General features: G+C 43.3%; 1 protein-coding gene and 1 pseudogene across 2 annotated transcripts; both read left to right on the forward strand.

Moving 5' to 3' along the window:
• The first annotated feature begins 313 nt into the window (after positions 1-313).
• Positions 314-25,750, forward strand: LOC120019976 (perforin-1-like). Of its 2 annotated transcripts, none has more exons than XM_038963392.1 (7): positions 314-419; positions 8,875-9,228; positions 9,324-9,563; positions 11,418-11,634; positions 12,111-12,419; positions 22,204-22,397; positions 24,124-25,750. In XM_038963392.1, the coding sequence occupies exons 2-7, from the start codon at positions 8,882-8,884 to the stop codon at positions 24,560-24,562; spliced, it is 1,746 nt and encodes a 581-aa protein (XP_038819320.1). In that variant the 5' UTR covers positions 314-419; positions 8,875-8,881; the 3' UTR covers positions 24,563-25,750. The 2 variants fall into 2 exon arrangements, with proteins under 2 accessions (XP_038819320.1, XP_038819329.1); XM_038963401.1 differs by having other exon boundaries at positions 414-528.
• LOC120028585 lies at positions 1,557-1,685 on the forward strand (annotated as a pseudogene).
• Positions 25,751-26,130: the final 380 nt, after the last annotated feature.

A 26,130-nucleotide genomic window follows, 5' to 3' on the forward strand; every position in this document is an offset into this window, starting at 1 on the left:
CAAAAGAATGTGGTGAAAAGTAAATGTAAAGGTAAAATGCACATAAAATCAATAGTATAATGTTTGGATTCAGTCTTAAATGTTTTCTCCTCACCTTTAGTTTAATAATTTTCCCATAATCTCCAACGGTTCCATTTTGATTGGTTATGCATTTACTTTCATTATTATTCTGTAAAAAACATTTAAATTTAGCTCTATTATTATAGGCCAATTTCCAACAGTGTAAAGGGTTAAGGACTCTAGCTTTAGGAACGTTTTCTGGGAAAGTTGGTCATAGTCAGAAAGTCAGCTGTTCTGTGTTAAAGTCCATCCCTGGTAGTAGAGAAAAACAGACAGACAGAGAGGAGGGAGAGACAGACTTCATCACTGACTCCAGATCTGAGGACAAACTGAAGAACCACTCACACAAATTCAAACAGGTTGTATAGAGAAGTAGACAGACAGAGAGGAGGGAGAGACATGCTTCATCACTGACTCCAGATCTGAGGACAAACTCGGCTGAAAAACCACTCACACAAATTCAAACAGGTGAGTGGATTTAAAGCCTTTAATGACAAGGTTTAGATTCAGAGGAATCTTTGTCAGATTTCCGACTTCACAGATTTAATTTGTGTTTTTTCACATCACAGTTGTGCATTTCAATTCAATCCAAAATCATTCGAGTGGTGTGACTTTTAAATGTCACTAGCCTATTAACCAAACAAAGGTTTGGCAGTTGTCAGGATAATGGTAAAATGCTAAATATTTCACCTAATCATTGTCTTTTGGTTCAACAGGTGTGTGTGTGTTGTTGAGAAGACTATGTAATCCCAATGATAATTCATAATAATGAGATTCTGTAATTTTAATAATAAGTAATAATACTAATAATATAATTGTTATTCTGTAATTCTGGAGACATCCTGTGGAGAAGTTATAAGACCAGCAGAAAGTCTGTTTTTTAGACTTCTGCCAAGAGTAGGGAGATAAGATTTTCTTGCCAATGAACTTTAGTGGGACTGTTGAAATCCACAAGGACACACAAACTCAAGGTCACACAATGCCCACACAGGCTAATGGCCACATACCCACGCAGTATATATAAACACACAGAATTACATGCACCCCCCCCCCCCCCCCCCCAGCGATGAGCCAAGGTCACACACACTCAAGGTCACACAACGCCCACACAGGCTAATGGCCACATACCCACGCAGTATATATAAACACACAGAATTACATGCACATTTACACGCACGAACAATGGTTGTATGTCGACAGACAAACGGCATCTCAGGGGAAAACATAGGTTCTGGAAAGCCCTTATACTAAATACACACACTCTGACACACACCTATCACAAAAAAAACATACAAATACAGAATACTGAAGGGTTAATGAACAAGTGATTGAGTTATTAAATACGTGAATGAATGATTCAATACATGAATGAGATATTAAATACATGAATGAGTGAATAAATACATGAATGAGTGATTAAATACTCACACACTCACCCCCCCACACAGCGGTGAGACAAGGTCGTAATTCAGGGAGGAAAATGGGGTAGAAAATACACTTGTGGTCATACCACCCTGAACACGTCTGACCTCGTCTGATCTCGTCTGACCTCGGTGGCTGAGCAGGGTCGGGCCTGGTTAGTACTTGGATGGGAGACCACCTGGGAATGCCAGGTGCTGTAAGCTCAAAACAATACATTTATAAAATACATGAATGACCAGAAGTAAAGTAGGAAATAATTTTTGTAGAAAATAATATTTGTTGTTCGATGGGGACGGGACCGGGACCGGGGAGCTTTCACTGAGAGATTATACTGTGGAAGCTCTTGAGTCAGATACAGGGGTCTACACAGTCTACGCAAAAGGAGCTGACAGATCAAATCAAATTGTATTGGTCACATATATACGTGTTTAATTAGCAGATGTTATTGCAGGTGTAGAGAAATGCTTGTGTTTCTAGCTCCAACAGTGCAGTAATATCTAACAAGTAATATCTAACAAGTAATATCTAACAAGTAATATCTAACAATTTCACAACAATCCAACACAAATCCAAAGTAAAGGAATGGAATTAAGAATAGCAATGTCAGAGCGGCATAGACTAAGATACAGTAGAATAGAATACAGTATATGAAATGAGATACGTAAACATTATTAAAGTGACCAGTGTTCCATTATTAAAGTGACCAGTGGTCCATTATTAAAGTGACCAGTGTTCCATTATTAAAGTGACCAGTGTTCCATTATTAAAATGACCAGTGTTCCATTATTAAAGTGACCAGTGTTCCATTATTAAAGTGACCAGTGTTCCATTATCAAAATGATCAGTGTTCCATTATCAAAATGATCAGTGTTCCATTATTAAAGTGGCCAGTGTTCCATTATTAAAGTGGCCAGTGTTCCATGTATTAAGTGACCAGTGTTCCATTATTAAAGTGGCCAGTGTTCCATTATTAAAGTGACCAGTGTTCCATTATTAAAGTGGCCAGTGATTTCAAGTCTATGTATATAGAGCAGCCGCCTCTAAGGTGCTACTGATGGCTTTTTAACAGTCTGATGGCCTTGAGATAGAAGCTGTTTTTCAGTCTCTCGGGTCCCAGGTTTGATGCACCAGTACTGACCTCGCCTTCTGGATGATAGCGGGGTGAACAGGCAGTGGCTCGGTGGTTGTTGTCCTTATATTTTACAACATTGGGCTAATTTTACAACATTGGGCTAATGAAAAAAGTCGAGTGGAGTTCCCCTTTAAATGTATAAAACTCACTAAATGGAGATTGTAACCTCTGAAAACCTTGTACCTTACTTGTATAAATATTAGTCACATACTGTAAATTATGTTTTGTGGTGTCAGGATTTCATGTTATTAGTGTATTGAGTTCTTGAGGTAATATGATGAAACTAGCTTGCTAGCATTTACAGGCTTCGGTTTTCCATGTATATTTAGAGGTTGGACGTTGGCACGTTGGGCGCACAGATTGGTGTCACCTTGTTATTAAGTATGTGTTACACCTGTACTGGCTTGTCATCTCGTTGGTCAGAAGGTTTTTCAACTGTGCTGGCTTGTCATCTCATTGGTCAGAAGGTTTTTCAACTGTGCTGGCACAGGTGATATTGAAGAGCAGCTGGCCCAGTGCTTCAGTAGGCTTGAGAGATGGAGGGTTAACCTTTAGTTGGCTTGAGAGATGTGGAGGGTAACCTTTAGTTGGCTTGAGAGATGTGGAGGGTTAACCTTTAGTTGGCTTGAGAGATGTGGAGGGTTAACCTTTAGTTGGCTTGAGAGATGTGGAGGGTTAACCTTTAGTTGGCTTGAGAGATGTGGAGGGTTAACCTTTAGTTGGCTTGAGAGATGTGGAGGGTTAACCTTTAGTTGGCTTGAGAGATGTGGAGGGTTAACCTTTAGTTGGCTTGAGAGATGTGGAGGGTTAACCTTTAGTTGGCTTGAGAGATGTGGAGGGTTAACCTTTAGTTGGCTTGAGAGATGTGGAGGGTTAACCTTTAGTTGGCTTGAGAGATGTGGAGGGTTAACCTTTAGTTGGCTTGAGAGATGCGGAGGGTTAACCTTTAGTTGGCTTGAGAGATGCGGAGGGTTAACCTTTAGTTGGCTTGAGAGATGCGGAGGGTTAACCTTTAGTTGGCTCTCCCTATTTCTTCCTGGTTTTCGTTTTGCTCCACTTTTTGGTTTGCTTCCTTTTTATGTTTGGTGTGGGTTTTATTTTGTTTACCTTAAGTTTGGTGTGGGGTTTTATTTTGTTTACCTTAAAACTTCTTGTCAATATGGGGGCGCTGTTTCCACTTTGTAAAAAATCGTGCCCAAATTAAACTGCCTCGTACTCTATTCTAGATCGTACAATATGCATATTATTATTACTATTGGATAGAAAACACTCTCAAGTTTCTAAAACCGTTTGAATTATATCTGTGAGTAAAACAGAACTCATTTTGCAGAAAACTTCCTGATAGGAAGTGAAAAATCTGAAATCGAGGCTCTGTTCCAGGGCCTTCCTATTCAATTGCTTGAAATCTATGGATATACATGCACTTCATACGCCTTCCACTAGATGTCAACAGGCAGTGGGAGGTGGAATGGGGTGTCTAGCTTGATCTGAGGTCGAACAAGAGCTCTTGGAATGACGTGACCACAATTTCCTTTGTCTACCAAGGCGCGGGAAGGACATCAGCATTGGCTTCTGAAAAGCGTTCCGTATAGACGGCTAATATCTCCGGCTTTGATTTTATTTGATACATGTGATAATATCATCGTAAAGTATGTTTTTTCAATATAGTTTTATCAGATTATTCAACGTTTATCGGGAGTTTTGGAGTTTTCCGTTCTCTGCGTTAGGTGAAGATGGACATCTTCGCGCCACTTGGCTAGCTAAGGTTGCTAATTCGACAGGAGAAGAGGACATTCTAAAACCAAACAACAATTTATTCTGGACCAAGGACTCCTTGTACAAGATTCTGATGGAAGCTCAGCAAAAGTAGGAACCATTTATGATGTTATTTTGTATTTCTGTGGAAAATGTTTAGTCCTATTTTCCGCCCTTATTGCGGGCGCTGTCTCGCTATAACGTAAGCTGTTTGTTATGGTAAAGTTATTTTTAAAAATCTAACATGGCGATTGCATTAAGAACTAGTGTATCTTTCATTTGCTGTCCAACATGTATTTTTTAGTAAAGTTTATGATGAGTTCTTTGGTCAGATTAGGTGACTGTCCAAAATATCTCCGGATAATTTGGTGAATCGATGCTACATATTCACAACGTATAACCACGGTTTGCAGCTCAAAATATGCACATTTTCGAACAAAACATAAGTGTATTGTGTAACATGATGTTATAAGACTGTCATCTGATGAAGTTGGTCAAGGTTAGTGATTAATTTTATATATTTTGCTGGTTTTTGCGAATGCTATCTATGCGGTGAATAAATGCGGTTGTGTGTTTGACTATTGTGGTAAGCTAATATAATGCTATATTGTGTTTTCGCTGTAAAACACTTAAAAAATCTGAAATATTGGCTGGATTCACAAGATGTTTATCTTTCATTTGCTGTACACCATGTATTTTTCATAAATGTTTTATGATGAGTATTTAGGTATTTCACGTTGCTCTCTGTAATTATTCTGGCTGCTTCAGTGCTATTTGTGATTGTAGCTGCAATGTAAAACTATGATTTATACCTCAAATATGCACATTTTCGAACAAAACATAGATTTATTGTATAACATGTTATAAGACTGTCATCTGATGAAGTTGTTTCTTGGTTAGTGACTAATTATATCTCTATTTGGTCGGTTTTGTGATAGCTACCTATGCGGTAGAAAAATGGTGAAAATATGCGGTTGAGTTATTTGCTATTGTGGTTAGCTAATAGAAATACATATTGTGTTTTCGCTGTAAAACATTTTAAAAATCGGAAATGATGGCTGGATTCACAAGATGTGTATCTTTCATTTGCTGTATTGGACTTGTGATTTCATGATATTTATATGCTAGTATTTACTTGTGGCGCTATGCTAGGCTATGCTAGTCAGCTTTTTACTGATGAGGATGCTCCCAGATCAGGAATGGTGATGAAGTAGAGGTTAAGTTTGGTGTGGGTTTATATTTTGTTTACCTTAAGTTTGGTGTGGGGTTTTTATTTTGTTTACCTTAAGTTTGGTGTGGGGTTTTATTTTGTTTACCTCTTCTTGGGCAAATTTAGTGGGTGCTCATAGTGGGTGTCTATTTGGTCCCAGTTGTTGTTGATTGTCAACTTCCAGTGGACACCTCCATGAGTGTCTTTCAGAACCCCTCCTAGAACCCCAGCTGTTTCGTTTTGGTTGTCAGTGACTCTTTGTTAGTTTCCCCTTCTGTTTGAGCGACACGTTTTGGATTCTTGCGGGGGAACGTAACAAAATGGAGGCTCGTCCGGGATACTGTTTCCTCTAATCACCTAGTTGAAGCTCTCCCATGCCCAGATATTTTAGTGTTAAAAAATGTAACGGCTGTCCTCGCTGACAGAAGGAGAGGACCAAAACGCAGAGTGGTTAGTGTTCATTATTTACTGAAAGTCAACAAAACACTTCAAAATACAAAACAACCAAGACAAAACCGAAACAGTCCTGTGTGGCACAAAACCTGACACAGGAACAAACACCCACAAAACACACGTGAAACCCAGGCTGCCTAAGTATGATTCTCAATCAGGGACAACGATTGACAGCTGCCTCTGATTGAGAATCATACCCGGCCGAACACAAACATCCCAACATAGAAAATCACACACAGACAAACCCACCCAACTCACGCCCTGACCAACTAAATAAATACAAGACAAAAGAAAACAGGTCAGGAACGTGACAAAAAAAATAATTGGTAGAGTTTCTGTCACTGACATCCAACTGCCCAGAGGGGTTATAAGATAAGAGGAATCATTTTGAAAGTTGCATAAACACACAGGCTAATAATAAAATAAAATCATGGACTTTAAATTAGAAGCATTTTTTGAAAACTCTACATGGGAGATTCTAGATAAATGTACAAAGGCGATTCTGCTCGTCATTGCAAAGCATTATGACATCAAAGCTGCACATGCCCATTCGAAAGCAGTCGTCCAACTGATTTGGTTGAGGAGAAAATCCTTCCAGAGAGGGATGATGATAGAAAGGGTCCAACGGGTGGTAGAGTTCACCCCGTAGACATGCAACTGAGGTAGAACTAAAGGTCAAATGGCAAACTGAAATTAGAGTTGATCACCAGGAAAGGGAAAGAGAATGTGAGGAGAGATTGGAGCAACAGAAATTAAAACTTCAGCAGATGGAAAGGGAAAGAGAACGTTCAACCAGACTAGAACAAGAAGAATGTGTGCATGCCATTTGATTAAAAGAGATGGATCTGGAAGCGCGACGAAAGGAGATAGATCTGGAAGTACTCTGAATCAAGTCAGGCTATCCTGCACCCTCAACAGAGTTTGATCTTGGATGGGAACAGCCGACTTGTACCGCCTTTCAAGGAAAAGGAGGTGGCGTGTATTTTACTCTGAGTGGATTTCCACATCCCAAAAACGGGATATTTAGTCACTGCTCTTCCAAAGTGTTCTTGTGGGAAAAGCTCAGAAAATGTACACCACTTTATCTCTTGACCAGAGTTCAGATTAGCTCAGAAAATGTACTCCGCTTTACCTCTTGACCAGAGTTCAGATTATGACAGTAAAGCTGTAAAGCTGATATCCTGATTTTGATTGGTGGTGTGGTTCTCAAGAGGTATTAAAGACCTTGAGGATTTAAAGACACTCGAGCAGTTCAAGAATTGCCTTCATGAAGGTGTTGCTACCTAAAACGACCTTCTCAAACAAAGCACTCAGTAGTTATCCACACCCCCTAGCCTACCAGTGAAGGGGGTGACATTCATTTTGGGAAATGATTTGGCTGGAGGGAAGGTCGTGCCAAATCCTGTCATTTGTAAGAAATCCAGAGTAGAGGAAACTGATGAGTTATCAGAAATGTACCCTAGAGTGTTCCCAGCGTTACACGTGCTATGTCTAAGAAAGTTGCAGGGAGAAAGTTTGTACAACCCACAAAGTCTAGTGTTGAGGAGGATGTCAGCGATCCCACTATGTTCTATCTGTCTGAGACGTTTATGTGTGATCCTGTTTCGGTCAATCCCCTGAGTTGACCTCTCCTTTCAAAACACCATAGGTGAGTGAGTTTGTAGGACCACTGAAAGAAGTGAGGTTCGCAAAAGTTGATACTGCAAAAATCTTATATCTCCCTCACTAACTGCGGAGAAGTCGGTGGAAACCGGTAGTGATCTTCTGCCTGTGGCCACTACCGTCACCATTGACTATAGTCTTCCTTGAGAGCATAAGGAAAGCCCAATAGACCCTTTACCTGTCGGACAGCTGAGCAACTCAGAGATTCTGGAAAACATTGATGTATTTTTTGCACACCTTCCTCCCAAGGATAAAGGCAACATTGTTGCACTGCTTTTAGAATATCAGGGTTCATTCTCAGATGTGCCAACTCAAACATTGACGTTGGGGAGTCTGCCCAAACCAAACAACATACCTATCGAGTGAATCCTGAAAAGAGAGAGAAACTCCGCAGTGAGGATGAGTTCATGCTTGAGCACAGAATTGTACAACATGGCAACAGTCTGTGGAGTTCACCCTGTATATTAGTACCTTGAACACGAAAACAAATCTGTTGCAGCACCTTAGCGTTATATTAGCACCTAAGGAGGATGGGTCTCTGTGCTTTTGTTCCGATTTTTGGAAACTCAATGCCATTACTAAGTCGGACTCATACCCTTTGCCCAGGGTCGATGATTGTGTTGGTGCTGCTAAGTACACTAGCAAGTTCAATATGCAGAAGGGATATTTGCAGGTCTCTCCGAACGTGCCAAAAATGTCCTGCATTTGTCACTCCTGATGACTTTTCCTACCTTCTACCTTGTCCTCGGGGACATCCTTCATCTCCCTTTCAGTTTTCTGGAACCCTTTTTGTCTCTGCTAGCTGCTCCGGATTTCCGTCGTCCATTTGCTTTGTACACTGATGCCAGCGATGTAGGAGCAAGGGCTGCTTTGTCATTACAGGGTATTGATGAGAATTTTTTTTATTTAATCAATTTTGGAAAGAGGCTGTAACGTAACAAAATGTGGAAAAAGTCAAGGGGTCTGATTACTTTCCGAATGCACTGTATATAGCGCTTTCATTTCAAGTCACAAAGTGCTTCACATCATGGAGTTTAAACAGCCTCTTTCTCCTTCTCTCTCCCCACACCTCTCACTTTCTCTCATCCCTTCTGTCTCTGCCATTTTCTTCCCCACTCCTCTCATACTCGCTCTCCTCCTTTTTCTCTCTCTCTCTACTCCCTCGCCTCCCTCCCTTTAGTTCAGTAATGCCCTTATCAGCCCCTCCCCTCTTCTCCCTTCCTCTTCTCCTTCTCCTTTCTCAACTGGACTCCGCCCTCACCTGTCGTACTGCCAGCCAATCCCAGTGTGACTCCGCACCCTTTGTCCCCGGTCACAACCTGGCAGGGGAGGGGTTTGACGTGGTGACCCTGAAACGTAAAGGGGCCTACCTGATCGACCTGAAGACCTACCTGTCCCCCAGTAAAACCTGTACACTGTGTAGTAACCCCCTACAGGGGGACAAGCTGCAGAAAATACCCCTGTCTGTTGTAGACTGGAGGCCCTACAGCCACTGTACTGAGGATATCTCCAGCCACTCTCATGCCTCTGTCAGGTGAGTAGGATGGTTTCTGACTGTTTACTTGATGGAAATTGGACAGAAACTCTCCTCTGCTCTCCTCACCTATCCTCTCCTCTTCTCTCCTCCAGTAACCTGGCACAGTCCACTACCAACGAGATCTCTACAAAATGGAAGGGGGGTTTGAGTAATGAGGCGAAGGTGTCTGTAAGCGTACCTGTGGGACCGGTGATTGTGAGTGTGGCGAAGGATGTGGGCGCTAGCATAGAGATGGGAGGGTCCCAGTCTGATGTAGCCATCTTTGCCACAACCAAGACCAAAGAGGACCGCCACTCTTTCTTCTCACAGAATCTCTGCTGCCGTCACTACAGGTAAAAATAACAATAATGATTTGTTCAACTTTTATAGCGCTTCCCTTACAGATGCAACATTTCACATGTGATCTTATGTGATCACATGTGACACAAAAAAACGAAACAAAATGTGAAAACAACATGATTTCATGTGATTTTTTTTTTTACAACATGGGGATGCAAAATGTAAAAATGACAACATTTGAGCTACACAAAAACCTCCAGGGGACCATTCAACAGCATCCCAAGGACGTCCTAAAAACGTCCTCGGGGACATCCCTGGAACAAACCAGGAACTAGGCAGTACCTCCAGGGGAACATGACAAAATGTTCTGAGAACATCCCAAAAAAACATCCTTGCGTCCCTGGAAAAAAACTGAGAATTTACTGTGCTGAGTATATAAGATATATTTCCAGAATGGTAGTGGCCAGACCGAAGCCACTCCTCAGTAAAAGGCACATGACAGCCCGTTTAGAGTTTGACAAAAGGAACCTAAGTTTTCTCAGACCATGAGAAACAAGATTCTCTGGTCTGATGAAATCAAGATTGAACTCTTTGGCCTGAATGACAGGTGTCACGTCTGGAGGAAACGTGGCACCATCCCTACGGTGAAGCATGGTGGTGGCAGCATCATGCTGTGGGGATGTTTTTCAGTGGCAGGGACTTGGAGACTAGTCAGGATCGAGGGAAAGATGAACGGAGCAAAGTACAGAGCAATCCTTGATGAAAACCTGCTCTAGAGCGCCCAGGACCTCAGACTGGGGCGAAGGTTCACCTTCCAACAGGACTACGACCCTAAGCACACAGCCAAGGAGTGGCTTCAGGAAAAGTCTCTAAATGCCCTTGAGTGGCCCAGCCAGAGTCCAGACTTGAACCCGATCAAACATCTCTGGCAAGACCTGAATATAGCTGTGCATCGACGCTCCCCATCCAACCTGACAGAGCTTGAGAAGATCTGCAGAGAAGAATGGGAGAAACTCCCCAAATACAGGTGTGCCAAGCTTGTAGTGTCATACCCAAGAAGACTCGAGGCTGTAATCGCTGCCAAAGGTGATTCAACAAAGTACTGAATAAAGGGTCTGAATATATATGTAACTGTGATATTTCAGGGTTTTTTGTATACATTTGCCAACATGTCTAAAAAACAGTTTTTGCTTTGTCATTATGGGCTATTGTGTTTAAAACAATTTTATCAATTTTAGAATAAGGTTGTAATGGAAATGGAAAAAGTCAAGGGGTCTGAATATTTTCATTTTTTTTGTAAGTTGAAAACATTATGTTAAAAGTTCTGTTAATGTTTCATAGTGACTAACAGGGCATCTCGAGAAAATGTGAATCCACATGTGAAAGGTTATGTGTAAAAATCCACATCTGAAGTGTTCAAAAAACACACGGTTTCACATGATTTCACATGTGAAATTGTATCTGAAAAAGAAAGTTGAGCAAAATGTGGAATTTTCCCATGTGTGAAATCATGTGAATTTTCCCATGTGAAATCATGTGAATTTTCCCATGTGAAATCATGTGAATTTTCCATAAGGGTCTTCATTTCATAAAGGCTTTGTTCACACTGTCACCTCAGTTCCGATGTCTTGGCATATCAGATACATATCTGATCTTTTCCCCAATGTGTGAACTGCAACAACAAAAAACACAATGAATCTGATCTTTTGGGTTCCGATTTGTAACACATTCAAGTTTAAGTGGTTTTTCTGTATGTGACCTGCTGTTACCGCGACACCCACCAAAATGTTGAAAGGACCATTGCTTCTGTATGCGATAGTCTGAGAAAGGGTCAACCAATTGTAGATCAAGGTCGTCTCTGTGTCGTATTTTAATTCACATCTGATATGCTAATTCCTGTGTTCCAGTTATCGCACGCCAAACACTCCAACTCTCAGTGATGAGTTCCGTAAGGACATTGATCGTCTGGACTCATACTCTAAGACCTCTAAGGCCCAGTACCGCCGGCTCATAGACACCTATGGGACTCACTACATCCGCCAGGTTGACCTGGGAGGCCGGCTGACGATGACCACAGCAATACGCACCTGTCAGGCTTCACACAGTGGCCTCTCTACAAACCAGGTGACTTACTTAGTCTCAATGCCTGCTGTAATAGAGGACATTTTCCATTAAAGGAAGCTACAGGAATTCAAACAGCAATCTGTAACCATTACGTACCACCAGATCCGTATACTGTTAGAGCAGGGCTCTTGAACGCTGTTCCTGGAGAGATACCCTCCTGTACGTTTACATCTATATAATCCAGGTTTCTCCAACCCTGTTTTTTTGAGAACTATCCTCCTGTAGGTTTTCGCTCCAACCCCAGTTGTAACTAACCTGATTCAGCTCATCAACCAGCTAATTATTAGAATCAGGTGTACTAGATTAGAGCAATAACCTACAGCACAACATTTTTTGTAACTATTTCTAGAAGTTCAGTTACATTCAGAAAATTCCATTGATTAATATTGCCCACGTAGCAAATGCATCACAGTCTTTTATGGAAGAAACCTTAAAGACAACTCTCTGAATATATGGCTCTGTATTCCTTCTCTCAGGTGGAATCCTGCTTGTCCAGGGGCTTCCAGATAAATGTTGGGATGTCAGTTTCCTCTACCGTCCAAAGTTGCTCCAAGGTTCTGGACAACCGTGACTCAAAGACCTCCTACAGCTCTAGCTTCCTCAGCCACCACACCAAGGTGGTGGGAGGCTCTGGTTGGCCGGGGGAGCTGTCACTCAACCGTAACGACTCAGTGGGGTTCCATAGTTGGATGAGAACCTTGAAGAACTTCCCGGACGTAATCTACTATTCTCTAACGCCTCTGCACCTGCTCATACCCAACACGGCTGTCCAGCAGGGAGTGAAGGTAGCCTTTGGTTGTTGATATATTTCCCTCAAATTCATTACTGGACCTTGAAGCCAGTTCCACAGCTTTTTTTCTTTCTTGCCCTCCAATCAGGGACTGATTTAGACCTGGCACACCAGGTGGGTGAAATACTAAGGTCCGGACATACACATTTTTCTAGGTGGCAAAGGTCTGGCTGGATATTGTCATTTTTCGGTCTGTAACAAACCCCCAGCCATGCAACCCCAAAGTGCTCACATCCCTGTTGTTGGCGCAGAGAACATTTTGCAGTTTTAAAGCAGATTTCCTGCCATTCTACACATCTTGTCATGTCTTATGTGTGTTCAAGTGTTACCTGTGACGGGGCCCCCTGGGACCCTCTGGGGGTTGAGGCATAAATACACAATGAGTAACGATAACATGGCTATATACAGGGGGTACCAGTACAGAGTCAATGTGCAGGGGTATGAGGTAACTGAAGTAGATGTGCACATATAAGTAGGGGTAACTAGGCAACAGGATTGACAACAGATAATAAACACAGCATATGTAAATGTGTTAATTAATCAAATGGCCTATTTACATTACCCCCCATGGACTATTTACATTGACCTCCCCCCATGGACTATATACATTGACCCCCCATGGACTATTTACATTGACCCCCCCCCATGGACTATTTACATTGACCTCCCCCCATGGACTATTTACATTGACCCCCCATGGACTATTTACATTGACCCCCATGGACTATTTACATTGACCTCCCCCCATGGACTATTTACATTGACTCCCTCGTTGACTATTTACATTGACCTCCCCCCATGGACTATTTACATTGACCTCCCCCCATGGACTATTTACATTGACCTCCCCCCATGGACTATTTACATTGACCCCCCATGGACTATTTACATTGACCCCCCTATGGATTATTTACATTGACCTCCCCCCATGGACTATTTACATTGACCTCCCCCCATGGACTATTTACATTGACCTCCCCCATGGACTATTTACATTGACCCCCCATGGACTATTTACATTGACCCCCCCATGGACTATTTACATTGACCTCCCCCCATGGACTATTTATATTGACCCCCCATGGACTATTTACATTGACCTCCCCCCATGGACTATTTACATTGACCTCCCCCCATGGACTTTTTACATTGACCTCCCCCCATGGACTATTTACATTGACCTCCCCCCATGGACTATTTACATTGACCCCCATGGACTATTTACATTGACCTCCCCCCATGGACTATTTACATTGACCCCCCTATGGACTATTTACATTGACCTCCCCCCATGGACTATTTACATTGACCTCCCCCCATGGACTATTTACATTGACCACCCCATGGACTATTTACATTGACTCCCCCATGGACTATTTACATTGATCCCCCCTCCATTTATTTTTACACTGCTGCTACCTGCTGTCTGTTATCTATGCATAGTCACTTTACCCATACCTACATGAACAAAGTACCTTGACCAACCTGTTCCCCTGCACATTGACTCGATATCAGCACTTTTGTCTTGCTGACCTTGAGATGTTGTTGTCCTGGTTCCACAATGCCAGGTCACTGACCTCCTCCCTATAGGCTGTGTGGTAAACCGCAGGGTGTTGGGTTGAGTGTGCAGAGATTAACGGAGAGACAGGGAGGTTTTAGTCCACAAACACAACTTTACTAGGCCATAAAATAAACATAACAAAGAAAATCACTTAGGTTTGGCTCGGTCCTTCTTCTCAGCTTCGGCTCTGTGTCGGTCTGTCCCGGTTCTCTCTCGCGGTGTGCCACAGTCCTCCTTTTATGTGGCCTCCACGGCTGGTTGGCACTTTCCCCTAATTACCTCTGATATCCGTGTAGGGGTGCCCAGCTTGTGTACTCCCAGCAGAGGGAGTCAACGTCGCATCACGTACCTCCCCTCTATTACCCCCCCGGGTTAGACCTCCTGGGATACCCAGGAGGGAGGTATGCTCAGGGCTAGGTTTGCATCCCTCCTGGGGAGGGCGTCCCCATTGCCGTACTGGGCCCCCGACCTGTGGATGATGGAGAAAGAGAATCATTCTAAGGACAGGAACCAGGGGTGACACGGTCATTCGTGTCCTTGCCTCTTGCCATCAACATGGGGGCATGGTCTCCTCTTCCTCCCGAGGACGTAATACTTGAGGGTGTCCAGTGCCCACTTCATGGCAAGGCACTCCTTCTCGACAATCGAGTACAACTTCTCTCTCAGGAGGAGCTTCCTGCTGACATACATTATTGGGTGCTCCTCGCCTTCCTGCTCTTGGGACAAAACGGCCCCTACCCCTGTGTCAGACGTGTCTGTCTAGACCAGGAGGTTTATTGAGAAGTCCGGGGTGACGAGTACCGGGTGCAAACATAGGGCATCCTTCAGGGCCTGGAATGCTGCCTCTGTGTCCTCCGTTCATCGCACCATCTGGGGTAGTCGTGCCTTAGTTATGTACCAATCAACTGTAGTAGCCTGCTAACCCCAGGAATGACTACACCTGCCCCTTGGTTCGGGGGACCGGCCATTCCCTAATGGCAGCGATTTTCTTTTTTCTTGGGGCTTCACATTTTCCCTCCCGATCTGATAGTCCAGGTACTCCACCTCGGCGTAGCCCGGCTTGCACTTGTGGGGGTTCACGGTCAGACCTGCATCCCTTAGCGCATCTACAACTGCCTGTAACCTACAAAGATGGGACTCCCAACTGTCACTGTGCACAATTATGTCATCCAAATAGGCAGCCGCAAACTCACTGTGCGGCCGCAAGATGCGGTCCATGAGTTGCTGAAAGGTCGCTGGTGCCCCGTGGAGCCCGAAAGGAAGAACCCGGTAGTGGTATAGCCCCACCGGGGTGTAGAAGGCCGTCTTCTCCTGGGAGGCCGCTGCCAGCGGCAACTGCCAGTACCCCTTCTTCAAGTTTCGGTACCAGCACTATAGGGCTAGACCACCCACTGTGGGACTCCTCCAGTACCCCCATCTCTAGCATTGTCGTCACTTCCCACTGGACCGCCATCCTCTGGGCTTCTGGTATCCGGTATGGCCGTTTACGCACTTTTTCTCCCAGACGTGGTGTTCTTCGGCTTGCAAGCATTTTTCCTCCAAACATAACGATGGTCATTATGGCCAAACAGTTCTATTTTTGTTTCATCAGACCAGAGGACATTTCTCCAAAAAGCTCGATCTTTGTCCCCATGTGCTGTTGCAAACCGTAGTCTGGCTTTTTTATGGCGGTTTTGGAGCATTGGCTTCTTCCTTGCTAAGCAGCCTTTCAGGTTATGTCGATCGATATAGGCCTCGTTTTACTGTGGATATAGATACTTTGTACCTGTTTCCTCCAGCATCTTCACAAGGTCCTTTGCTGTTGTTCTGGGATTGATTTGCACTTTTCACACCAAAGTTTGTTTATCTCTAGGAGACCGAACGCTTCTCCTTCCTTAGAGGTATGACGGCTGCGTGGTCCCATGGTGTTTATACTTGCGTACTATTGTTTGTACAGATGAACGTGGTACCTTCAGGCATTTGGAAACTGCTCCCAAGGATGAACCAGACTTGTGGAGGTCTACCAATTTTTTTCTGAGGTCTTGGCTGATTTCTTTTGATTGTCAAGCAAAGAGGCACTGAGTTTGAAGGTGGCCTTGAAATACATACACAGTTACACCTCCAATTGACTCAAATTATGTAAATTAGCCTATCAGAAGCTTCTAAAGCCATGACATAATTCTCTGGAATTTTCCAAGCTGTTTATAGGCACAGTCATCTTAGTGTATGTAAACTTCTGACCCACTGGAATTGTGATACAGTAAATTATAAGTTAAATAATCTGTTTGTAAACAATTGTTGGAAAAATGACTTGTGTCATGCACAAAGTAGATGTCCTAACCGACTTGCCAAAACTATAGTTTGTTAACAAGAAATTTGTGAAGTGGTTAAAAAACGAGTTTTAATGACTCCAACCTAAGTGGATGTAAACTTCCGACTTCAACTGTAGTTGCCCAAGCTACAAGAGAAAATAACTAGGTACTCAAATCAAATTTTATTTGTCACATGTGCAGAATAGAACAGGTGAAATGCTTACTTACAAGTCCTTAACCAACAAAGCAGTTCAATAAATATATATTTACTATATTTATAGTTTATTTACTAAATAAATGAAAGTTTAAAAAATCTATCAAAAAGTAACACAAGAAAATGACATAACAATAAGGAGGCTATATACAGGGGGTACCGGTACTATATACAGGGGGTACCGGTACTATATACAGGGGGTACCGGTACTATATACAGGGGGTACCGGTACTATATACAGGGGGTACCGGTACTATATACAGGGGGTACCGGTACTATATACAGGGGGTACCGGTACCGAGTCAATAAGGAGGCTATTTACAGGGGGTACCGGTACTATTTACAGGGGGTACCGGTACAGAGTCAATAAGGAGGCTATATACAGGGGGTACCGGTACAGAGTCATTGTGGAGGCTATATACAGGGGGTACCGGTACAGAGTCAATGTGGAGGCTATATACAGGGGTACCGGTACAGAGTCAATGTGGAGGCTATATACAGGGGGTACCGGTACAGAGTCAATAAGGAGGCTATATACAGGGGGTACCGGTACAGAGTCATTGTGGAGGCTATATACAGGGGGTACCGGTGCAGAGTCATTGTGGAGGCTATATACAGGGGGTACCGGTACAGAGTCATTGTGGAGGCTATATACAGGGGGTACCGGTACAGAGTCATTGTGGAGGCTATATACAGGGGGTACCGGTACAGAGTCAATGTGGAGGCTATATACAGGGGGTACCGGTACAGAGTCAATGTGGAGGCTATATACAGGGGGTACCGGTACAGAGTCAATGTGGAGGCTATATACAGGGGGTACCGGTACAGAGTCAATGTGGAGGCTATATACAGGGGGTACCGGTACAGAGTCAATGTGGAGGCTATATACAGGGGGTACCGGTACAGAGTCATTGTGGAGGCTATATACAGGGGGTACCGGTACAGAGTCAATGTGGAGGCTATATACAGGGGGTACCGGTACAGAGTCATTGTGGAGGCTATATACAGGGGGTACCGGTACAGAGTCAATGTGGAGGCTATATACAGGGGGTACCGGTACAGAGTCATTGTGGAGGCTATATACAGGGGGTACCGGTACAGAGTCATTGTGGAGGCTATATACAGGGGGTACCGGTACAGAGTCAATGTGGAGGCTATATACAGGGGGTACCGGTACAGAGTCAATGTGGAGGCTATATACAGGGGGTACCGGTACAGAGTCAATGTGGAGGCTATATACAGGGGGTACCGGTACAGAGTCAATGTGGAGGCTATATACAGGGAGGTACCGGTACAGAGTCAATGTGGAGGCTATATACAGGGGGTACCGGTACAGAGTCAATGTGGAGGCTATATACAGGGGGTACCGGTACTAGAGTACAGGTGGACCGGTACTATATACAGGGGGTACCGGTACCGAGTCAATGTGGAGGCTATATACAGGGGGTACCGGTACCGAGTCAATGTGGAGGCTATATACAGGGGGTACCGGTACAGAGTCAATGTGGAGGCTATATACAGGGGGTACCGGTACAGAGTCAATAAGGAGGCTATTTACAGGGGGTACCGGTACCGAGTCAATGTGGAGGCTATATACAGGGGGTACCGGTACCGAGTCAATGTGGAGACTATCTACAGGGGGTACCGGTACCGAGTCAATGTGGAGGCTATATACAGGGGGTACCGGTACAGAGTCAATGTGGAGGCTATATACAGGGGGTACCGGTACCGAGTCAATGTGGAGGCTATATACAGGGGGTACCGGTACCGAGTCAATGTGGAGGCTATATACAGGGGGTACCGGTACCGAGTCAATGTGGAGGCTATATACAGGGGGTACCGGTACCGAGTCAATGTGGAGGCTATATACAGGGGGTACCGGTACCGAGTCAATGTGGAGGCTATATACAGGGGGTACCGGTACCGAGTCAATGTGGAGGCTATATACAGGGGGTACCGGTACCGAGTCAATGTGGAGGCTATATACAGGGGGTACCGGTACCGAGTCAATGTGCGGGGATTACAGGTTGGTTGAGGTAATTTGTACTTGTACTGTAGGTAGGGGTAAAGTGACTTTGCATTGATAATAAGCAGCGAGTAGCAGCAGTGTAAAAACAAAGGGGGGTGGAAAATGTAAATTGTCCGGGTGGCTATTTGATTAATTGTTCAGCAGTCTTATGGCTTGGGTCTAGAATATGTTAAGGAGCCTTTTGGAGATAGACTTGGGTGACTGTAGTATTTGAAACATTTTTGGGCCTTCCTCTGACACCGCCTAGTATATATGTCCCGGATGGCAGGAAGCTTGGCCACGTGACGCACTGGGCTGTACAAACTACCCTATGAAGCGCCTTACGGTCAAATGCTGAGCAGTTGCCATACGAGGCGGTGAGTCAACCGGTCAGGATACTCTCGATGTTGCAGCTATATAACTTTTTGAGGATCTGGGGACCCATGCCAAATATTTTCAGTCTCCTGAGGGGGAAAATATGTTGTCGTGCCCTCTTCACGACTGTCTTGTTGTGTTTGGACCATGATAGTTTGATGGTGAAGTGGACACCAAGGAACTTGAAATTCCCGACATGCTCCACTACAGCCCTATCGATGCTCATGAGGGCCTCCTTTCCCTTTAGTTCACGATCAGATCCATTGTGTTGCTCACAATGAGGGAGAGGTTGTTGTCCTGGCACCACACTGCCAGGTCTCTGACCTCCTCTCTATAGGCTAATATTTGTCGGTGATCATGTGACTGTTGTGTTGTCAGCAATCTTAATGATGGTGTTGCTGTCGTGGGTGAACAGGGAGTACAGGAGGGGACTAAGCACGCACCCCTGAGGGGCTCCAGTGTTGAGGATCAGCGTGGCAGATGTGTTGTTGCCTACCCTTACCACCTGGGGGCGCCCTGGAAGTCCAGGATCCAATTGCAGAGGGAGGTGTTTAATCCCAGGGTCCCTAGCTTAGTGATGAGCTTTGTGGGGACTATGGTGCTGAACGCTGAGCTGTGGTCAATGAACAGCATTCTCACATAGGTGTTCCTTTTGTCCAACTGGGAGAGGGCAGTGTTGAGTGCGATTGAGATTGCTTCATATGTGGACCTGTTGGGGCGGTATGCGAATTGGATTGGGTCTAGGGTTTCTGGGATAATTGTGTTGATGTGAACCATGACCAGCCTTTCGAAGCACTTAATGGCTAACGATGTGAGTGCTACAGTCTGTAGTCATTTAGGCAGGTTACCTTCGCTTTCTTGGTTACAGGGACTATGGTGGCCTGTTTGAAACATATAGGTTTTACAGACTCGGTCAGGGAGAAGTTGAAAATGTCAGTGAAGACACGTGCCAGTGGGTCCACGCATGCTTTGAGTACACGTCCTGGTAATCCATCTGGCCCCGCGGCTTTGTGAATGTTGACCTGTTTAAAGGTCTTGCTCATATCGGCTTCGGAGAAAGGGTGATCACACAGTTGTCCGGAACAGCTGGTGCTCTCATGCATACTTCAGTGTTGCTTGCCTCGAAGCGAGTATAAAAGGCATTTTGTTTGCCTGTTAGGCTCGCTTCACTTGGCAGCTCGTTGCTGGGTTCCCCTTTGTAGTCCGTAACAGTTTGCAAGCCCAGCCACATTAGACGAGCATCAGAGCCGGTGTAGTAGGATTTGGATTTGGGCCTGTTCTTCACAAAGCAGTATATCCCTAGCGTCGGACTCATTAAATAAAAAATCTTTGTCCAGTTCGAGGTGAGTAATCGCTGTTCTGATGTCTAGAAGCTATTTTCGGTCATAAGAGACGGTAGCAGCAACATTATGTACAAAATTAGTTACAAACGATGCGAAAAAAATTAACAAAATAGCACAGTTGGTTAGGAGCCAATAAAACGCTATCCCCTCCGGCGCCATTTTAAGTGAGAGAGCCATCCTCTGTTTCCTTCCTCAACGAATTCTGCAGAACAACTCGTCAAAACCATATTTGTTTTGGCGACGGTCTTCGTTTTGGCGATGAGACCGCCACTGACACAACTGCCGGTTAAAACTGCCGCTGAGAAACCAGGGGAGACTGAAGTACTAATTGGTGAATGCCTAGGAGAGGAGAAACCACTTGCCTTTAGCTGGTTAGCCTAACTTACCTACCTAGTGTCATGACGTGGTCCTTTCTGGGTGTAGATCGTGCCCCGCCCCCAGACATCACATTAGGTGTCATGGACCGCCCTTTTCTACTGTTACGTATTAAACCCACTCTTGATGAAATTCACTTCAGACTAAGCAAACCCCAGCGTGAGCTGAGGTTGCAAATGGTTGAATTTCTGAGACCAAAACATGCCGGGTGACGCTGATTTAAACTACAACTCTACCAAAGGACAAGAATATTCCACGTGGAGCATTGGCTACACGGCTGGAAATAGTTAAACTCTGACTATCGATCCCTACAGAATAAGAGCAAATCTTAGACATGAATCACTAGTTTGCAGCTAGAAATTACGAAAACTGAGCACGAGAATACAGACAACCGCCGAAACATCTATCTATTAGAACATTTCAGAATGGTCCTCTGGAGTATCCATCCTAACCTCAAAAGACTTTATGACTTCAATGAAAGTTAACCAGAGAGACTCTGTCGACTCTCTCCAGCAGACGGACTGGATTCCAACAGAGAAGACAACATCGACACGCGGGCGTAAATATAAATTGAAATTCCTTTTCGAATGGGTTGCCGTTCATGGGCAAAGGATTAGCATTTCAATTAATATAATTATAGACTGTGTGTAATAATTCCATGTTGTCTTTCCCGCTCTTTCTCAGTCCACACCCTTTCCTTTGTCCACCAAGCCATCATATCGGCTTAGCCCACTAGGGACTCTTTCCTATCATTGTTAGTAACCAATATCTACTGTTTGTTTGTTATGTATTTCTGTGATCATTTAGTTAGTTAGTTAGTTAGTAAATTAGTAATTAAGCCAATTTGTGTATGGATGATTCACAGTAGAGACTGGGTTCGTGCAGATAACCAATAATTTTACGACATTTGAAATGAGACTGACGAGAGGTAAAGAATAATTCATTAATATCAAATCAAATTTCAAATCAAATTTATTTATATCGCCCTTCTTACATCAGCTGATATCTCAAAGTGCTGTACAGAAACCCAGCCTAAAACCCCAAACAGCAAGTCTAATAGAAGTCTAATAGAATACTACTTGATCAGACTAATTGATCAGATATTAGAATATCTGAATATCTGAAGAATTATATTCTGAATATTATTCAGAAAATTATAATTTTTTAATCTGAACATTTTCCGTGGTGCCCCGACTTCCTAGTTAATTAAGTTCACATGATTAGTTTAATCACGTAATAATAATTACACATAGAGAATTGATTTGATAAAATAACAGTCTTCACATTTGATGATTCTAATGACAGGACACTTGCTAACATGGGCTAGTATTTTAAGATATGTACTTATACATGAGGCACTTCAAGGCTATTTTATTCTATTAATTTCTATTGTTATCGGCCAGAGATTCCAAAGAGTTTGAACTTTGGAGAATAAAACCCAGAAGTTTGACGTAACCTGTTGAACGTTGTTTGTTATATAATTCTATTAACTCAGGTGGGTTTGTTTATTGGAGATTCTTGTCTCAGGATGCAGAAATACAACCTACAATCGCGATCTTAGGTTATATGTTATATGTCAATTAATATGTTACATTTTGTTCAAAATACAAAGGAGGCTGTCCAGGATTACCTGAAGGAGAACGCCCTCCCGAAGAGCACCGGGGAACTGTCCTGTGGGGATCGTTACTCTAATCTGGACTCAAACTGCTGCCTCAGGAAGGTCTCACAGGGAAGACTGGTGGTGACGGTGGTCAGAGCCTGGGGACTGTTGGGAGACTACAAATGGATAGCAGGAGTCACTGAAGGGTATGTTATGTTACTGCACAATTTCAGTTCTCTAACAGAGGTGTAGTGGAGGGTAAACACAGGTAAACTGTTCAGTTCTCTACAGAGGTGTAGTGGAGACAGCTCTGCAGAGTGGTCACTAGCTGGGACAGCCACAAAGTCATAAAATCAGATTTTAAACCTAACCTTAACCACACTGCTAACCCTAACCTTAAATTAAGACCACAAATCAATTTTGACTTTGCAGCTGGACTATCTAGCGGAAATAGCTTAGTTCTGCCTCAAGGACATGACTCATCCCAATAATCAACCTGCATCCCTGATCATGCTTGCAGGTGATGGCGACGTTAGTTACCATAGCTCTAGCATAGCAGAAATACGTCATCAGGTCTAACGGTCACATTAGTTTGTCCCTTTCACTAGGTTGTAGTAATGACAGTTTCAGCTAATTAACTAAATTCACCACTCCCATTGACTTGACAAACCCACCCCTGTCTGGTTTGTCGAGTTTGCTTTGTGAGGCGTTTACAGAAGTATTAACCTGTTGAACATCTGGGTTTGAAAACTTTTCAATAGTGTTTTCGGAGCAGATCTGCTAAAGGGACAGAATTCATTTGAGTGGAGCTAACTTTTTTCAACAGAAGTGCTGGTGGCTTGAGCACAGAGCAGAACAACCAAAAAAAAAATATATTTTTAATTATTATTATACAGTAAATGTCAAAAGTTTGGACACACCTACTCATTCCAGGGTTTTTCTTGTGCTAAGCTGTCATCAAGGCAAAGGGTGGCTACTTTGAAGAATCTCAAATATGTAATATATTTTGATTTGTTTAACACTTTTTTGGTTACTACATGATTCCATTTGTGTTATTTCATAGTGTTGATGTCTTCACTATTATTCTACAATGTAGAAAATAGTACAAATAAAGAAAAACCCTTGAATGAGTAGGTGTGTCCAAACTTTTGACTGTTACTTTTTGACTGAACCCTTCTAGGTTCCAGGTAGAACCCTTTTTGGTTCCAGGTAGAACCCTTTTTGGTTCCAAGTAGAACCCTCTGTGTAAAGGATTCTACATGGAATTCAAAAGGGTTATTCAAATGGTTTTCCTATGGAGACAACCGAAGAACCCTTTTAGGTTTTTCTAAGAGTGTACTTTATACACTATACAGGGAATATGGATCCATTTAGGATCACAAGCAATATGTACCAACTGGAGCACCCCCCTCCTCCTACTGGCACAGCTCATTCAATTAGTCAAAAGCTTGATGATTAGTTGACTAATTTAATAAAGTGTGCCAGTTTAGGGTTAAAACATAAATGTGGAACCTGGGGGGGGAATAAGTAGTGGAATAAGTGGGCTACAGTAGTGGAATAAGTGGGCTACAGATTATAACTCGTGTCAAACACATTCCACGGAGGGAAGAGAGACAAGAGACAGAAAAAGAAGAAGACAGAATGACTATGGTGATAAAAGTCCTTTCAACCTTTTACACCAACATGTATCAAACTCATTCCACTAAGGGCCGAGTGTCTGACGGTTTTCTCTCCTCCCTTGTACTTGATTGATGAATTAAGGTCACTCATTAGTAAGGAAATCCCCTCACCTGGTTGTCTTAATTGAAAGGAACAAAAACCAGTATAGACTAGGTCCTCCATGGAATGAGTTTGATCCTCCTCTTGTGGCATGTCATAGTATTTGAATCTTTCCAGTTTGTTTCCAACTTCCTGTTTCTCCACCTGCTACAGGTACGCTGTGGTCACCTACGGTTCCAATTCCCATAAGACCAATGTGATTCCGTCCAACAATCCTGTCTGGAATGCTATCTTTGACATGGGTCCCTTTGACAAAGACCTGAGTCTAAAGGTGGAGGTCTGGGATGAAGATCCTGCGTCTAAAGATGACAACCTGTTGGACTGTACCGTCGACCTCCAGCAGGGGACACACGGACACCGGTGTAACAACGGCGGGGGGGGCTTTTATTTCCTGTACACCCTCACCTGTGACCCTCACCTGACCGGGGACAAGTGTGAAAAATACAAACCTTTCAAAGCCACAGTACACAAACCTTCCACCCCCACAGTACACTCTAATCCACTCTACAGTAAGAGTGTGCATCTCTTTTCTACCTTTTCTGTCCAGAGTTCAGCACTCCTATACCTATGGTTCTTTTACATCTCTGTATAATGTACCCCTCACAACACACTGGAGTAAATTCATTCCAGGCGGTGGGTCTGTTGCCTGTACAGCTCACCAGGAACCACGTTGACAACAAGGGGAATCATTAGAATATGTTTTCCCCTGGGTGGTACTCGGTGCATCTTTCCCCCCCCCCAATCTTCCAATCATGTCTTTATATGTCATGTGTAATCAGGGAGGATATAGGGTTCAGCTGACTATATAATGATTATTCACACCAAAGCTTGTCTATGACCTAAACAAATTACATTGTACCTTATATTTACATGGCGGCTGTCAAACGATTAAAATACTATATGTATAAATATGAAAATTGATAGAGCTACTCTATAGCCACTGCTTTTAACCATTTCTTTATTCAGTCTGGACTAGATGTGGGGTAAAAGTTGACAGTGAGCGACTTCTTTAACACCCAATGCGAAGACTCACTTTAAATGTTTGACATGATTCTAATGGAGATGAAGGTTTGAAAACCTCTAAAGTCAAAGATGTCTCTGGTTTTGATCATGTGTTCTTTAAAACACTTAATGATATTTAAACATCACCAATAACACATCAAATGAATCTATCCATAAACCAAGGTATCATCCCAAGGGAATGGAAGTCAGCTGCTGTTACCACCATGTTCAAGTCTGGAGATTGTTTTAAGGTCAATAATTATAGACCTAGAAGTATTTCACCAATTGTTTCAAAGGCTGCAGAGAGAGTGTAGTTGCTGAGAAATTGACTGGTCCCTTGAATACTAGTGATTTCTCATTGTAACCCATGCAATTCGACTTCAGAAATGGTCTTTTTTGGAGAAGGTTTAAATACAAATTTGACAAAGGTGAAGTGGGAGGAGCTGTGTTTTATATATTTTCTAAAAGCATTTGACACTGTAAATCACAGAATACTACTCTCTAAACTACCAAAGTTACATTTCTCAACCAATGCTTTAAAATGGATGTATTAGTTTATGTGACAGAATACAGTGTTTGAATCAAGCAGAAAGTCTAATTGTCTGGCAACTGCACAATGGGGTCCCACATTGATCCGTTTTAGGGCCTTTACACTTTAGGTTATATATAAAGGACATGCTCCATGTGTAACGGATGTGAAATGGCTAGCTAGTTAGCGGGGTACGCGCTAGTAGCATTTCAATCAGTTACGTCACTTGCTCTGAGACTTTAAGTAGGGTTTCCCCTTGCTCTGCAAGGGCCGCCGCCTTTGTGGAGCGATGGGTAACGATGCTTCGTGGGCGACCGTTGTTGATGTGTGCAGAAGGTCCCAGGTTCGCGCCCGTGTCGGGGCGAGGGGACGACGTAAAGTTATCTGTTACACATGTGTCGCGGTGTTGACATATAATATGCAGATGATATTGTTATATACACATGCCGCAAGTGAAAAATAATATCTGCCCAGGGACTACAGATAGACAGTTGTCTCAATCTGGCATATTTACAGAACTGTTCATTGATGTGTATTTTCCCTGTTAAATAAATATATTAATCAAATGACTTTAGTTGTGGTGTTGTACTCTCTGACTGTAGGGTTGTGCTGCAGTTACTCAGTCTGTC

The sequence above is a fragment of the Salvelinus namaycush genome, chromosome 2 (assembly GCF_016432855.1).
Source record: "Salvelinus namaycush isolate Seneca chromosome 2, SaNama_1.0, whole genome shotgun sequence".
Taxonomy (NCBI): Eukaryota; Metazoa; Chordata; class Actinopteri; order Salmoniformes; family Salmonidae; genus Salvelinus; species Salvelinus namaycush.

Excerpts from the sequence above, each read along its gene's own strand:
- LOC120019976 (XM_038963392.1), top strand. The coding sequence starts at position 8,882 with ATGCCCTTATCAGCCCCTCCCCTCTTCTCCCTTCCTCTTCTCCTTCTC. Across the intron at positions 9,564-11,417 it reads CTCTGCTGCCGTCACTACAG|TTATCGCACGCCAAACACTC; the intron begins GTAAAAATAACA and ends CCTGTGTTCCAG. Across the intron at positions 22,398-24,123 it reads ATAGCAGGAGTCACTGAAGG|GTACGCTGTGGTCACCTACG; the intron begins GTATGTTATGTT and ends CACCTGCTACAG.